Raw genomic sequence first — 13,659 nt, forward strand, 5'->3', positions numbered from 1 at the left:
AGATGGAGCTCAGGGCTAATCTTCCTCAAGCAAAGAAAGAGGAAGATTGGTAACAGATGTTAGCTCCAGGCAAGTCTTCCTCACCAAGGAAGAAAAGAAAAAAAAAAAAAAAGACAAGAAAACTCTGCAAGTATTAGGAAGCTATCGGTTCACAGTGGCAGATACAAATTTTCCAAAATTCTAGTTTCTGAGCGAAAGTTCAACTGTATCACAGGCAACGAGGCTGCCAACCGTCTTCCTCGAGATGAGAGACTCAGTTCACGTTCAAAAATATGTCTGCAAACACCGAAGTCTGAATAACCACAGTTTGCCTGCCATTGTTTTTCAAGTAAAAGTGAAAAAATGGAGGGAAAAAATTTTCAGTTAGCAACTCAACTGTACATATGCTTTCCCTCAAGACAACACTCCAGTTCAGTAAGGGCTTATGTGTCCTCATTATTACGTCACACAAATACTAAAAAGACATACTCAAGAAATTTAACAAAAATATCTACAATCTGGCCCTTTACAGAACAGTAGTAATTTTTACTGCTTCCTCAGAGACATCTTAAGTGAACGCGGCATCTTCCTTGACCACACGCACGTGGCGGTGAGGAACACGGTGATTACAGCACAGTGTGGTGCGGCCGCTATCCGTGCCAAGTCGCCAGCCGATGCACCCACCATTGCTTTTGCACCACTGATGCAAACGTCACAACAGGGAAGAAGGAAAATCATTTCTTAGTACTATTAGGAAAGCAGTTTTGACCTCTGGACTCTGAAAGGGTCTTGACCACCCCATGGTGTGGGCCACACGTCGAGAACTGCTGCTGTAATCATTTTTGCCATCATTATGCTGAAGAAATGCCCACAGTTCAAGAGAGCGTTTTCAAACATAACAATGTTTTTAAAGAAGATCACAATTTAAGTTTTAAAAGTACAGATTGATAGCTTTGAAAAGTCAGCCCTCACTGCAGCAATAGGTGGGGTTGTCCTGTCTCACAGAACCGTTCCCCTAACACGGGGGCCAGCAAACCACAGCCCGCTGGCCACAGCTGGCCCACGGCCTATCTTTGCAAATCAAGTTTCACTGGAGCATGGCCATGTCCACTCATTTACGTATTGTGTACGACTGCAATGGCGGAGCTGAGTAGTTACGACAGAGAACATCTGGCCCCAAAAGCCAAAAATATTTCCTATCTTGTCTTTTACAGAAAAAGTCTGCCAACCCCTGCTCTGACAAAAAAAAAAAAAAAACCAGAGGGTTGAAATGATAAATATTTCAGCAAAATTCAGATTAATATAAAAGGGAGAGTCTTTAGTTGTTTTCCCCCCCTGAGGCTATATGCTCAAACAAAAAGTAAAAAAATTAGGGAAAAAATAAAGTTGCATAACTTTAGCATCATTTCACAGGGAACAGATCTTACCAGAAGGTCTGTTTCGCTGTCTGAATGACGTTCGCAGACATCTCCACGTCTATATAGTCGTAGTGCAGAGCCCCGGGGTCTGTCGAGGACCCCGTCTCAGCCAGCAAAATCCCAATCCATCTGCCCATGTCTTCAGAAGAAGATGCCTGTTGAGGTGAAGGGAAAAAAGGTACGTTTTAGTTAAGTAAGGGCAAAGAGCGTCAACACTTTCATACCTCAGCAAACAGAAGACACAGGAGGAAGGCGCTGGTGCGGGAAGCACATGAGGAGTATAGACAGGAAAGGGGCACAGTCATGGCCCGAGTAATGGGATGGACACCACACGCACAGCGAGCCTTAATGGGGAAGCTACATAATGATCATAGCCAAGGAAATAAAAATCTGAGGCCCCAAAATGCCTTCCTATTATTCTGGGGAAAGGCACTAGAGCGTAAGACATGGAAATTAACGTGATTAGTTAAGGCTCAGCTAAAGAATTTGTTTCGGGAGCCTCTTTCACTCGGCAAGAAAAGTGGCCAGAAAAAGGAGTCCCTCCACCGTGGCTGGCCTAACAGGGAAGCGCATCGGGTCTGGCCTCTGTGGGTCTCAAACTCTGGTTTGAGCCCCTGCCGTGGTCTCCCATGGGCCTGAAATGGCCATTTTATTTCCCTTGATTAGATGGTATAAAAAATTAACTTACTTTGTATTGTTGTGTTTATACAGGTGTAGTAATGTTTTACACGCGTTGGGCTGCTTGGTGCATGATACTTTTTAAGATGTTTGAAATGCTCCTCCACCCCAAATTGGATCTGCTTAATTTGCAAGTCTGAAACACATCTTTGAGACTCTGTTCATTAAGCTTTTAAGCCATCCTTGTTATGTGATTTAGAAACTCAATTACGTTACATTTATAACGGTATTTTAAATGTCTAAAGACATTTGACTAATCAAATATGTAAATAATGTTTAAAGTTCAGGGTAAATTGAACTATCAAATGTACGAGTTAACTGAATGTCAAAGAAAAAATAAATTTTTATTTTTTGTAAAAATTGCAAATTTTTTGTATAAAGAGCTGTAAGTTTAGCTTCAAGACATAAAGAAAATTGGGTTTTATCATTGTAACCTTGACAAGTTGAACACTGATCAGAATACAAGTAACTGTAAACAGTCCAAGAGCCGTTAACAAGGGAGAAGCTGGTTTTCGCATGTTGATAAAATTGGCTAGCAACATTGCGCAAGTGACAAACCGTTCCTAACCAGCACGAACGAGGCCGTCGGGGCAAAGGGAATGGATTCCAATTACGTGCCTTGCAGAAAGTAAGAATGCAACCAACGTTTGCTAACTTACAATGAATCGATTTGAATACTCGGATTAAAAAAAACATCACAAATGCATTCTCTTCTCTGGTCTTTGTGCTTCCTAAAGCAAAGTCTGTATTGAGAATGTATCTATGACTGAATCTGTACTGCTGCATCTACAACCATTTCATCCAAGCATGTTTTAAAGGGTTTGAGCACAACATGTACGGCGTGACTAACACAACCGCGCGGAGCTTACTGACTGTTGTCTTCACGGTTCATTTTAGGAAATTCCCTCATAGTTTTTTTTTAAAGAACCCTTGGTGTTGGACTGAAATTAGAGTATTAGTTATGATCTTGTGGCTTTTAATATAGAAACAGATATAGGTGTGGGTGTATACATATGTATATAAACACATAAATATGTGTCATGTATAACATATAAACATGCGTGAATATGTGTATGTACACACACACACACACACACACACACACCCCTACTTCCTATGTTTGACCACTGAAATGCCCAGAAGCAATGACTATGAGCATGCCTTCCGCCCAGATCCTGGTTTCTAAATACCATTATCCGTTAGGAGGAATCCACTAAGAGCTCTTTGGAGAAATGGCTGACTCCGCGAGGCCGGGGGCAGGGAAAAGTGTAAGATAAGCCTGGGACATCTCATTGTACCACAACATAAGGAAAGTGCTCAAAGAACGATGGGGACTGTGGTGTCTTTACTACATGGACACAGCAAAGGACACAAGAGCCAGCTCAAAGGGCCTTCTGCTGACCAAATCTGATAATGTGACCGAAATAAATCATGACAATAAAGGACTATATTCACTGATTAAAATAAGAATCTATGCATCCTCACTGATACACACACATAAGTGAATGAATAATCAATTAAACGGAGGAAGGGAAAATCTTCCTCTCAGCCTCCAGACTCAAGTCCTCACTCTGGTCCGGCGTCCAGTGTGTGCCAGCTCCTGCCTTCTCACCTCGCGCCTGCACCCAGACCTGCGCCCGAGCTCCCGAGACCTGTGTTGTTTCACGTCCAGAGCAGTTTCCTGGTCTGCCTTTTCAGCTTTCCTCCACTGCCAACCGCCCAGGAAACGCTACAAAGCACACTGACTCCAGCCCAGCGTCCACGCTTTACAGGTGAATAAAGAAGCCAAGGGAGGAGCAAAGGTGCGGTGTGATCAAAGTGTGAGACAGAACCCTGACCAGGACCCAATGTCCCGCCTCCAGTGGGAGTGTGTCTTTCTGTGAAATCACATGCTCCAAAGTCAGCACGGGGGGGGGGGGGGGGGGGGGGAGCAGCGGCCAGTGCTGCTGACCGTGAACACAATCTATTGGGCCATGAGCCCTGTGGGAGGAAGAAACATACTGTTAATCTTCTTCTGCTCACAACAGAAAAAGTAACTTCTCTGAAAACAGTCTCTGAAGCAAACTCCTATCTCCTATGGTGACCTCTGGCTCACCTGACCGGGCCCCCTTGATCCTGGTCACAAGCCCCAGGCTCGTTCCTCCACTGACCAGCACCACCACAGTCATTGAGAACGTGGCTCTACGTCTGACGAACTCACAACGCATACCAGCCATTCCGCCAAAGCTAGTGCGTCCTCGTTTCTGTCAACTACACACTGTCAATACGCTTCTAAGTACTCTGGAAATCCTGCCGCCGGATATCTGTGCAGGCATGGACATATGTGTGTGTGCGCCTCTTTGCATCCTAATCATGATAATGCTAAGTGGAAAAAAAAGTCTGAATTAACATTGGGTAGAAAATAAATTAATAATATAACAGATAAAAAATAAAAACTAAAACTTCCAAAAATAAAAGTTTTAAGTATGCAGCTAAGAAATTAGTTTTAATCCCCTTTTCTGCTGTAGTGAATTAGAAGTCCAAGAAAAGGAGCCGAACAAATAATGAAATGCATGCAAAGCCAAGGGCTCTTAAAAACCAAAGGTGTTCTTTTTGCTTCCATGTAATCTGGCTCCCTGGCCGCTGTCTGTAAGGCAATGTTGGTCTAAAAACACCTGTTCCATCTGTAAAGAAGTCAAGAACATTCCGAAGGAAGAGTTACAGGAAACACCAACATTTCAAAGGTGGACCACATTAGGGAAAAAAGTTTTACTGGGAATTTTAAACAAGTTATTTTCTGGCCACTTTTAAAAAGCAATCTTCTGGGGCCTGGCTCAGTGGCGTAGTGGTTGAGTTCTGTGCACTCCGCTTTAGTGGCCCAGGTTCACCGGTTGGGATCCTGGGCAAGGACCTACACCGCTTGTCAAGCCATGCTGTGGTGGCATCCTACACACAAAATAGAGGAAGACTGGCCAGAGATGTTAGCTCAGGGCCAATCTTCCTCACCAAACAAAAAAACAAAAAAGAGCCATCTACTGTATGGAAATGTGTATTTAATTTTCATGCAAACCTGTATAGAGAGGAAATGAAGCAAGGAGGTAATCTGGCAGACAAGTCTGATGCGTACAATTTAGTAAAAATGGGCACTATGCTGTCTGCACTGTCAGAACTCTTCAGAAGAGGAGGTGACAGAAGGAAAGCAGAGACGGACAAAATGGGCAAAGCGGGAGAGACGGACACCGCTGGAGACAGACGTGCGCTCAGCAAGGCGTGAGAACTCTGAGAGGAGCCGGACCCGACTTGCAGAAGGAGCCTCTGGGTGCGTCCGCGCGGCGTGGCCCCTGGCGGCACCCTACCTCCAGCGCGGCGACCTCCTGTCCGTGGCGGAGCAGCCGGAACGTCAGGGGGTGCTTGGAATCCAGACCCGGGATGACCTCGCAGCCGCGGAGTGGGATGGAAGCAATGTGGGTCTTCAGGTCAGCCCTGTCCTTGTGGAAAACCAGCTTGTTGTCCTTCACCCGGCACCAGCGCTCGCGCCAGCGGTTGTTGGAGAGCACGTTCAGGTAGCCTGCAAAGGGACGGACGCCGGCCGTCAGCCCCGGGGGACCAGGCGCTGGCGGGGCGTCATGGAGGCAGCTCCGGTCTCATCAGGGAGCCGGTGATGGCAGCATGTTCGAGGCAGCCTCACACAACAGTTTAAATGCAAGTTCCCACAAACCAGAAGAGCCACCACCACAACAGCCTAGTCTCCACAGACGCGTGCGGGTTTTTCCTACGACAGCACAGACCCTATCAGAAGGCCCTAATGTGACACGACGGGGAGAGTGAGCGCTAAGAACCAGTTACCCGACGCCTAACGTTTCTGTGGGCACCTGGAGCTCGTCCGGAGAGTGCGAAAGGTCACCAGCCCACAGAGGACAGGACAGCTGTCCTCAAATGACCGAAGGGCCGTCACACAGAAAAGGAGGCAGATTCATGCTGAGTAGCCGCAAAGGACACAAGTAGGACAAAAGTCACAGAAAGGCAGATTTTGGCTTAACAGGAGAAAAAAACTCCCCCAAAATGAAAGCTTTCCAAGAAATAGGAAGCCTTGGGAGGTGACGAGTTGCGCCCTGCTGGAAGTATTCCAGCAAATGATGGAAGATCCTCGGTGTGAGTCCCACTCAGAGGCCAAAGGTGCACACAGAGACCCTCGCTGCAGCCTCTGACCTGAGGATTGGTCCCGCTGGCCATCCTGCCCACACGAATTCTGAACTCCCGAGTCTGAACGTACTCGAAACCGTCATTCATTTCTCTGATACGACATGGTATCTTCAGTCTATTAAAGAGATATACATATATCTCCACGTGATGGAATTTTAAAAACAGGAAATTTCCTCAATTACAGGAAATTGATCATTTTCATGCCACAAACATAAAACACATTTCTCTAGAAATAACAAGGCTTGAGAAACAGATTTCAGAGGGTGGCTGTGACCTCTAACCATCCCATAATGCTGGCAACTTACCACCCCCGTCCTTTAAGATTTCGAAAGTGAGTCAAACAACATAAAACGCAGTCAAAAAGGAAGAAATAAAACAGGGACTCCTTAAGTAATTCAGCTACTTTTTCAATTCATGCACACACGAGGCTTGAAAACAAAACAACACAGGCCAGCCCCGGGGGCCTAACGGTTACCTTCAGCACGCTCCACTTTGGAGGCCGGGTTCAGTTCCCAGGTGTGGACCTACACTACTTGTCTGTCAGCGGCCAGGCTGTGAAGGCAGCTCACACACAAAAAGAGGAATATTGGTAGCAGATATTAGCTCAGGGCGAATCTTCCTCAACAAAAGAAACCAAAAAAAACCACGTAAAACAAAATAAATCCTTTCCAATCATGATTTTTAAAAATGCCTTTCCAAAAGGGTTTTGGTGGATGTTTTCTGCTTATTTTTGTTCTAAGTCTTACATGCTGTATTAGCAATAGATAAATGCTATAAAGAAAAAAAAAATCCCAAGCAAACAGGTGTGTTAAAGGGCCCAGAATAATGCTTTATATATTACATATAAATATCTGCTCAACGAATTTACTAGGTCAACACTTAGAAAGTTTAAATTTTCGTTTGGCTAAATGTGACATCGGCTCTGCCAATACACCCTCAACAAAAGGCTACACTGGTTCTCCTGGAACGAAAACATGAGTTCGGGGCATGAGGTGGGGTATCTGTGAAAGAACAGAGAAAGCGGAGAAGTAAGCCCCTCGCTGGAGTGCCGGGGACTGGCAGCTCCTTGCATGTTCCACAGTGAGGAGGCACTGGAGGGAGGGAGGAGGAGACGGAGCGTCAGAGTCAAAGGACTCATGCCACGAAGGAGGAAGCTCGCCCCGTTACAGGAATGTCTTGTTCAAGAACACCCAGCAAAGCCTGGCCCGAGGTTCTTCTGAGAATTAAAGATGGCAGCGAAAGAGCTGTTATTTGGATCAGAGCTGTGGATCTCACATTATGATTTCCATTCTGTAAAATACTATTTGTAAATGACATAGTGCTGATACATTTATTGTTTAAAAAAAAAGCAAGCTCTACTTAAAAACATATAGTCAATCAACTATAATATCTGAACATCTGAGTACCGGCTACCAGAGCCACTTAACAGCTATGACTCTGGCAGAAATTAATCATGCTGGAAGTCCACTTTTCTTGGACTTCAGGAAATGACCATGGACTGCATGCTTCCTACGACTCATGGAGCATGAATCGACACACGTGGCCCAGAGACAATCGCAGTGGTGCACCTAAAATGAATGGGAGGCCACGGCCCTGCTCTCAAGGAACTGGATCTCCTTGGGCACACAGGTCAACACACAGAAAACAATTCCCACCAGCACTGGGCCCCAGGGCGCCAGGCGGCGTTCCAACTGGAGCCAGTCGAGGGAAGCCCGTGCGTCACCTGGAGTGGTAAGGGGGGCCTGAGAGGCGGGGGTCCCACAGCCTGCAGCAGGAAGGCAGCCACGGGAGAAGAGGGCAGCAGCAGACGCTGAGCCTGAAGCATCCAGTGACCTGATTCCAGGGAACTTGGACACTCTCGTAGGAAGCCGGCCTGACACGGAAGACGACAGGGACCGTGCTGGGGAGGTGAGATGCCACAATATCCATCGAGGACTCGAAGCACCAAGTGGAGGTTAATGGCACATCTGCCTCCTCAACAGCGAGCACGTTCCTTCTAAACTCCCAGCGCCTCCGAACTGGAGACCGCCACGTGGCGTGCTCTCTCCAGCGCACCCCTGCGCTGTGGGAACGCAGCTGCCGAGTCCGCTCACAACCGTGAATGACACACGTCCTGAAGAGGCGCAGGCACGCCCGGGACACCTTCTCCCCGACCGAGCGAATCCGGCCACGAGTCACCAAGCGCTAGGAATTTCTTGACATTTGAGTCACAAAAAGAATGATTACATCGGGCAGACTCACGTTTTATTTAGAGTATGACTTCATATGAAATTACCATATCTTAAGGGCTTCCTCAGACTTATTTACAGTTCCCCAAAGGGGGAGCAAGAAGAGAGTCACAGCGGACAGAGCAGACTGCTTCTGTGGACAATCAACTCCACAGGACCGAGTCCACATGCGGCAGCCTCTCCTGCCAGGCTCCCCGCTCTCTGCTCTTCCCAAAAAGGGGCGGCCTGAAATTCCCACTTCCTGTAGAGACCATGGAGATGGGGGAGAGGCCCTCCCAGCCCCACACCCCTAGTCTGGCTGATGGAAGGAAGCAGCGCTGACCGGGTCCCCCCCATCAATGAACCGTCCAGCTGGAGCAGACACCACCACCAGGTGGCGCCACAGTGCAGCCCAGCCCCGCGGGACCCGGATCCCTCGGCAAGCACCTGGCTGAGGATGCTCACAGCCCACCTGGTTCATTTCCACGACGTGCACAGTAAGGCAATTCCACGTGTAATTCCATTTCAATTTTTTGGGTCCTACTTATTGCATCATGGCGGGATATTATTGTACCTTAACAATCTGAGAATTCCAGTTTGATGTTTGAGACTATTTCCACTCCGAATTCTGAAGAAAGAACTCTAAGGTTTCTCACAAAACCATTGAAACTAGCTTTACCAACAAACAAAAACACAAAGGGAGGGCCTGAGATTAAACCAATAAACAAAAACACAGAGGGAGAGGACAGCCGCTCCCGCCTCAGCTGTTCACCTCCGGCTTCCCCCGGCGCCAGCTGGCCCTCAGACCCCGGCAGCGCAGAGGGGCAGGCAGGGGGACCCAGTGTAAGCGGGCCAAGCGCCACTGATCTCTCCTCTTTAGGACGAGAAACAGCGGTGTCTGCCTGAGCGGCGCCTGTGCGTCGGTCCCAGTCTTGAGGGGACGCTCACCCCAGCGCATGCTCGCTTCATCTTAGCATGTCTTGGTCTGCAAGGAGCTGAGAGCAGATGCCTGGGGAAGGGGCTTCCGGCCAGCAGCAAAGGGTGCTGTGGGAAGGGGGTACCAAAAGCAGAGAGGCTGCCAACAGCGGACCCCAGGCCCGCTGACACCAAAGCACCTCCCTTCCCACGTGGGCACATCTCCTCCGATGGCATACACGCCAAGGAGCCCGTGTGCCAACACCCCTGACATGGGGACCCGCACCCAGAATGCTTTCCTCCCCTTGCTTAACCATCACCTGATGTTTTGTGGGTGGATTCTGAGAGACAGCGAGAGGTACACAAGTTCCGTGTGTGCACGAGAGTCCTACCGCTGGAGACCTCACCCCGTCACAGAGCACCAGGGCTCGAAGGGACCCTAGAAATACCAGTCAGCCCTCACACTCCTCAGGCTGCCCTGACTCCATGAAGGCCCCACCCTAGCGCCTGGGGACCGCTTCTTTCTCTCAGCTTCTGTGCCATTCACCTGGCACCGCGCTTACGTTGCTGTGAGCATGTCTGGTATGTTTAGGTTTTTTACAAAGAAAAGCAGGCCAGGCAGACAAATGAATAATGATAGTGACCATTTACTGAGCAGCAAGTGTGAGCTACACGTTGAGCTGAGGGTTTCACGTATTTTATCTTCAGTTTTTAGAAAGCAAAGCAATTTAAGTATTGAGCCCACTTCACAGACGGAGAAGCCGAGGCTCAGAGAGGACATGCAACTTGCTTGAGGTCATTCATTCGGTCAACAAGTGTTCGCTGAGTTGCTATTATCAGCGAGGCTCTGCTAGGTGCTGGGGACCTGACTGGGGAGGAAATTGGACCCAAATCTTAATTCAGTAATGGAGGAGAAGAAGTTGGAAAACTAAGTTGAAACAAGATTATCGGAGGCCCTGAATCGAGCCGCAAGAGAGACCTTTTTGACAGAGGATGATGTGACCAGTGTACGGTTTCAGAACTTCCCCCTGCTGGTGTGGACGGTACAGAACAGAAGGCAGGCCGGTCAAGAGGCTTAAGTCCTGGTCCAAACAAGAGACAGAAATGAGGATAAAAAGAGGAAAAAGCTGAAATGCATTCCCTGAGGACAACAGCTGAATCGACACAGTGACAATAATTTCAGGCCTTGTAAGCACCAGAGAAGGGTAAATAAAGGGTCCTTGTTTGCTTAGGGGTCTGTGGGCGTGTCCCGACCGCCCCCTCCAAGGGCCTCCCTGGAGAGCTGACCCAGCTGATGCTGAACGCAGCGCTCCTGCATTTCATGGGTGGCTGCTGGGAGCCCTTGGGTCTGCGGGGCTGAGCTCGCCGGCCGTCCGCTCGGCACGTCCCCTCCCTGCGGCGAAGGGCAGCAGATGCAGAGACTCCGCCTGGCAGGGCTGGTAGCTTGGGCCTTTTTCCAGCTCCTTTTTCTGCCTGAAACTTTGCAGCTGTACCAAGTAATCGAAAATAGTCATTTCCCCCCTTTATTTCTCCACAGACTTCTCCCCATCACCTGGTCCCAGCAAAGCAGACGACAATTTAAAATCTTGTAGACAGGAGATGTTCTCTTAACAGAGGCAAGAGATGCCCAGGAGCAGTTTGACAGGAATGCTCACGGGGAGCATGGCAGGCAGATAGCGCATTCCCGCTCTCTGAGGGAGCAGCTGTGTCTCCAAGAAAGCGCCCGACGGGATTCACGGCAGCAGCTGATCCCCGAGACGAACAAGGCTGCTCAGTGCGAATCACGAACTGGGAAGCCCTCGGTGCATGTGCTACAGGGATCGACGGCGCTGGGTGAGCGGGCCGGGCTCCGCCCTCAACGGGCTGTGGGCCTCAGAGCAAGTCTCACAACCCCTCTGAGTTCCGTGTTCTCATCTGGAAAACGAGAGGTCTGGACTACAGTCTCGAAGTCGTCTTCCACGTGAATGTTTAATTGTTTTTCATGAAAGAATCTCTATTTCCTCCACTGACCAAGAGCAGTTCAAAACACAAAAACAAAGCTTTTAAGGAGTTGGGTCTTTGTTGGATAATTCCCTCTTTCCATCTTTAATTGCTAGCTCCTATCTCCTCTCCAGGGCAAATGCAAGAGAGGAAACAACCCCACGGCACCGAGCGCTTCTCCTTGCTCCAAGAAAGGCAGAGGCTGAGAGGAGACAGCACCATGGCATCAACAGATCCACCTTCCCCTCGCCCCTCCACGCTACACCCGTTCCACTGGGTTTGATTTCAGCCAGGCAGTTGTCTCTCCTTCGGTTTAGGGATGGAACCTAGGGCAGTGCAAAGAGCATCAGTCAGCCACTTCTGTGCCCCAACTGCCATCTGACGAGGGACAGGACCAGGGACCTCTGAGTGCACGGGGCCCAGGGGCTTGGTCTCCTTTTGGTGTCATCATTTTCCCTCCTAACTCAACCCAACACAGGCAGCCGCTTCAATGAGACCTCTCCAAGACACCCTCAACCACGCACGCCTTTACTGCTGTCTGCTCAGCCACCTCCATTCCACACACACGTCTACACAACCACCCCAGGGCCGCCAAGGAGTGACAGAGGACATCACTTTGTTGTGTCCACCAAGAAGCTCTATCACGCAAGCTCCTACAATCACTGTGAGAGCTGGAAGGAAGCTAAGACGCCCCGGGCTTCCCCTGCAGGGTGCAGCACAAAGCCGGCTCCTCCGAGCTCGGCCCTCCGCAGCCCCACCCCACCCCCCAACCACCACGGCTCCTCCTCCTCGTCTTTTCCCTCGAGCATAAGCTCACGCGCTGGGACCTGATAGCTGATGAATGAATCTACCTTCGTGTCTACGGCCCAACTTAGGCCCACCGACCGGGCGGCGCCTAAACGAGAGAGCTTTTGGCATCTCCCCAGTAAAACCCAAGACCTTGGACAGAATGAATGCTCAATAAGAGAGAGAATGAGCAAGAGGTGAATAGAGCGACTCTACAAACAAAAGAACCTCTGGGATCCACACTGACGCAAAGCTGACTGTGCAGCTGTAGAAGGCAAGGGACATTACAGCCCATCCTTAGTCTTTAAAAACAAGGTAAATATCCATCTTTCAGCTTCTAAAGTTTTTCTCCTTAAAAGGGCTACATGGTTAAAACTGGCTGCTCAGGAACCATCCCGTGGAAAATCTCTCTGGTCCACAGAGGCCGTCCCTGACCGGCCCTGTCTATCTCAGGCCCCCATCGGGCTCTCTCGCCACAGCGAGCAGTCAGTCACCACACCTGATCTCTGGGGCTCCTTGTGCCAGAACTATCCTGTGCCACGAGCCTGGCAGCGCTGGGAGGGCAGGACCATCCTGGCCACCACTGCACGCCATGTGTTAACCCAGGTCTGACAGACAGCAGCTGCTCAGAAAACACTTACTGGGTGACAGACTGATGAGGGCAGATGGTCACTCAGTTAGGGTGGATCTGAAACTTAAGTTTGAGAAATGGAGCATTACAAGAAAGTGTGGTTTTATTACTTTAGCCCAAGGGAAAGACTGGACTTAATGACCCTAAATGTCCTGCTGGAATTTGTCCCCCTGCCCAGCCCCCCGCCACTGGCCAACACACATGCACACGTTCCGGTTTAAAAACTCTTTAAAGGAATTTGAGAGAACTTCATGGGATGGAAGACAGAATTTGTTTTTCATCTTGAAAGGCCTCAGAGACATCTCAAACCCCTGCAAAGTCTTTCACTAATAAACAGTAAAAACGTAAAAATGCAATACATTTCCCACAATTCAAATGAGCACAAACCCGTTTCAAGAGAGCCCAAATTAACGAGGCTGAGCTGAGCCTGACAAGAGTCGCCGGCAGGGAGAGCAGCATGCGCAGCGGGCATCACCGTCTAACCCTTGCTTACCACACGTGGGAACGTCCTCCTCGGCGGAGGAGGTCTGCTCATCCGTTGACGGCTTTTTCTTTCCCAAACCGATGATCTTGGTGATTTTTTTCCCAGTGACTTTAGAAACGGTTCCCTTAGCCTCTGATTTGGAACTTTTTTTCCTCTTAACTGTGAAGAATAATGACAACAGCAAAAAAGCATGTTACAGACTTTAATTGAAAAAAACATCAAAATAAGGCATAAGTTGCAACCAATTTTCTTTCCCCCAAGTTCCATTTATCGATCACCTGCTACGTGCCAGCTATCAGTTAGACACCAGACAACAGACCAGAAAACAGAGATGTTCTTAGGAAGCTCGTATTCTAGAGTAGGCTGAGAATACACATGTACACACACGCATTTACGCAA

The 13,659-nt window shown here is 48.9% G+C and overlaps 1 protein-coding gene across 9 annotated transcripts in view; it reads right to left on the reverse strand.

Annotated features, from left to right (window-relative positions):
- Positions 1-13,659, reverse strand: part of AFAP1 (actin filament associated protein 1) — a 160,843-nt gene that overhangs the window by 35,602 nt on the left and 111,582 nt on the right. For all 9 annotated transcript variants that reach the window (XR_011538357.1, XR_011538356.1, XR_011538354.1 and 6 more), the window contains exons 9-11: positions 13,270-13,419; positions 5,411-5,622; positions 1,407-1,552 (exon numbers count right to left, since the gene is read on the reverse strand). Coding sequence is in view for 4 of the 9 variants with exons in the window: in XM_070613353.1 (XP_070469454.1) it covers positions 1,407-1,552; positions 5,411-5,622; positions 13,270-13,419 (508 nt within the window). In the remaining 5 variants the exon portion in view is untranslated. The remainder of the gene's footprint in view (positions 1-1,406; positions 1,553-5,410; positions 5,623-13,269; positions 13,420-13,659) is intronic.

Source organism: Equus przewalskii, chromosome 3, assembly GCF_037783145.1.
Source record: "Equus przewalskii isolate Varuska chromosome 3, EquPr2, whole genome shotgun sequence".
In the NCBI taxonomy this organism is placed as follows: domain Eukaryota; kingdom Metazoa; phylum Chordata; class Mammalia; order Perissodactyla; family Equidae; genus Equus; species Equus przewalskii.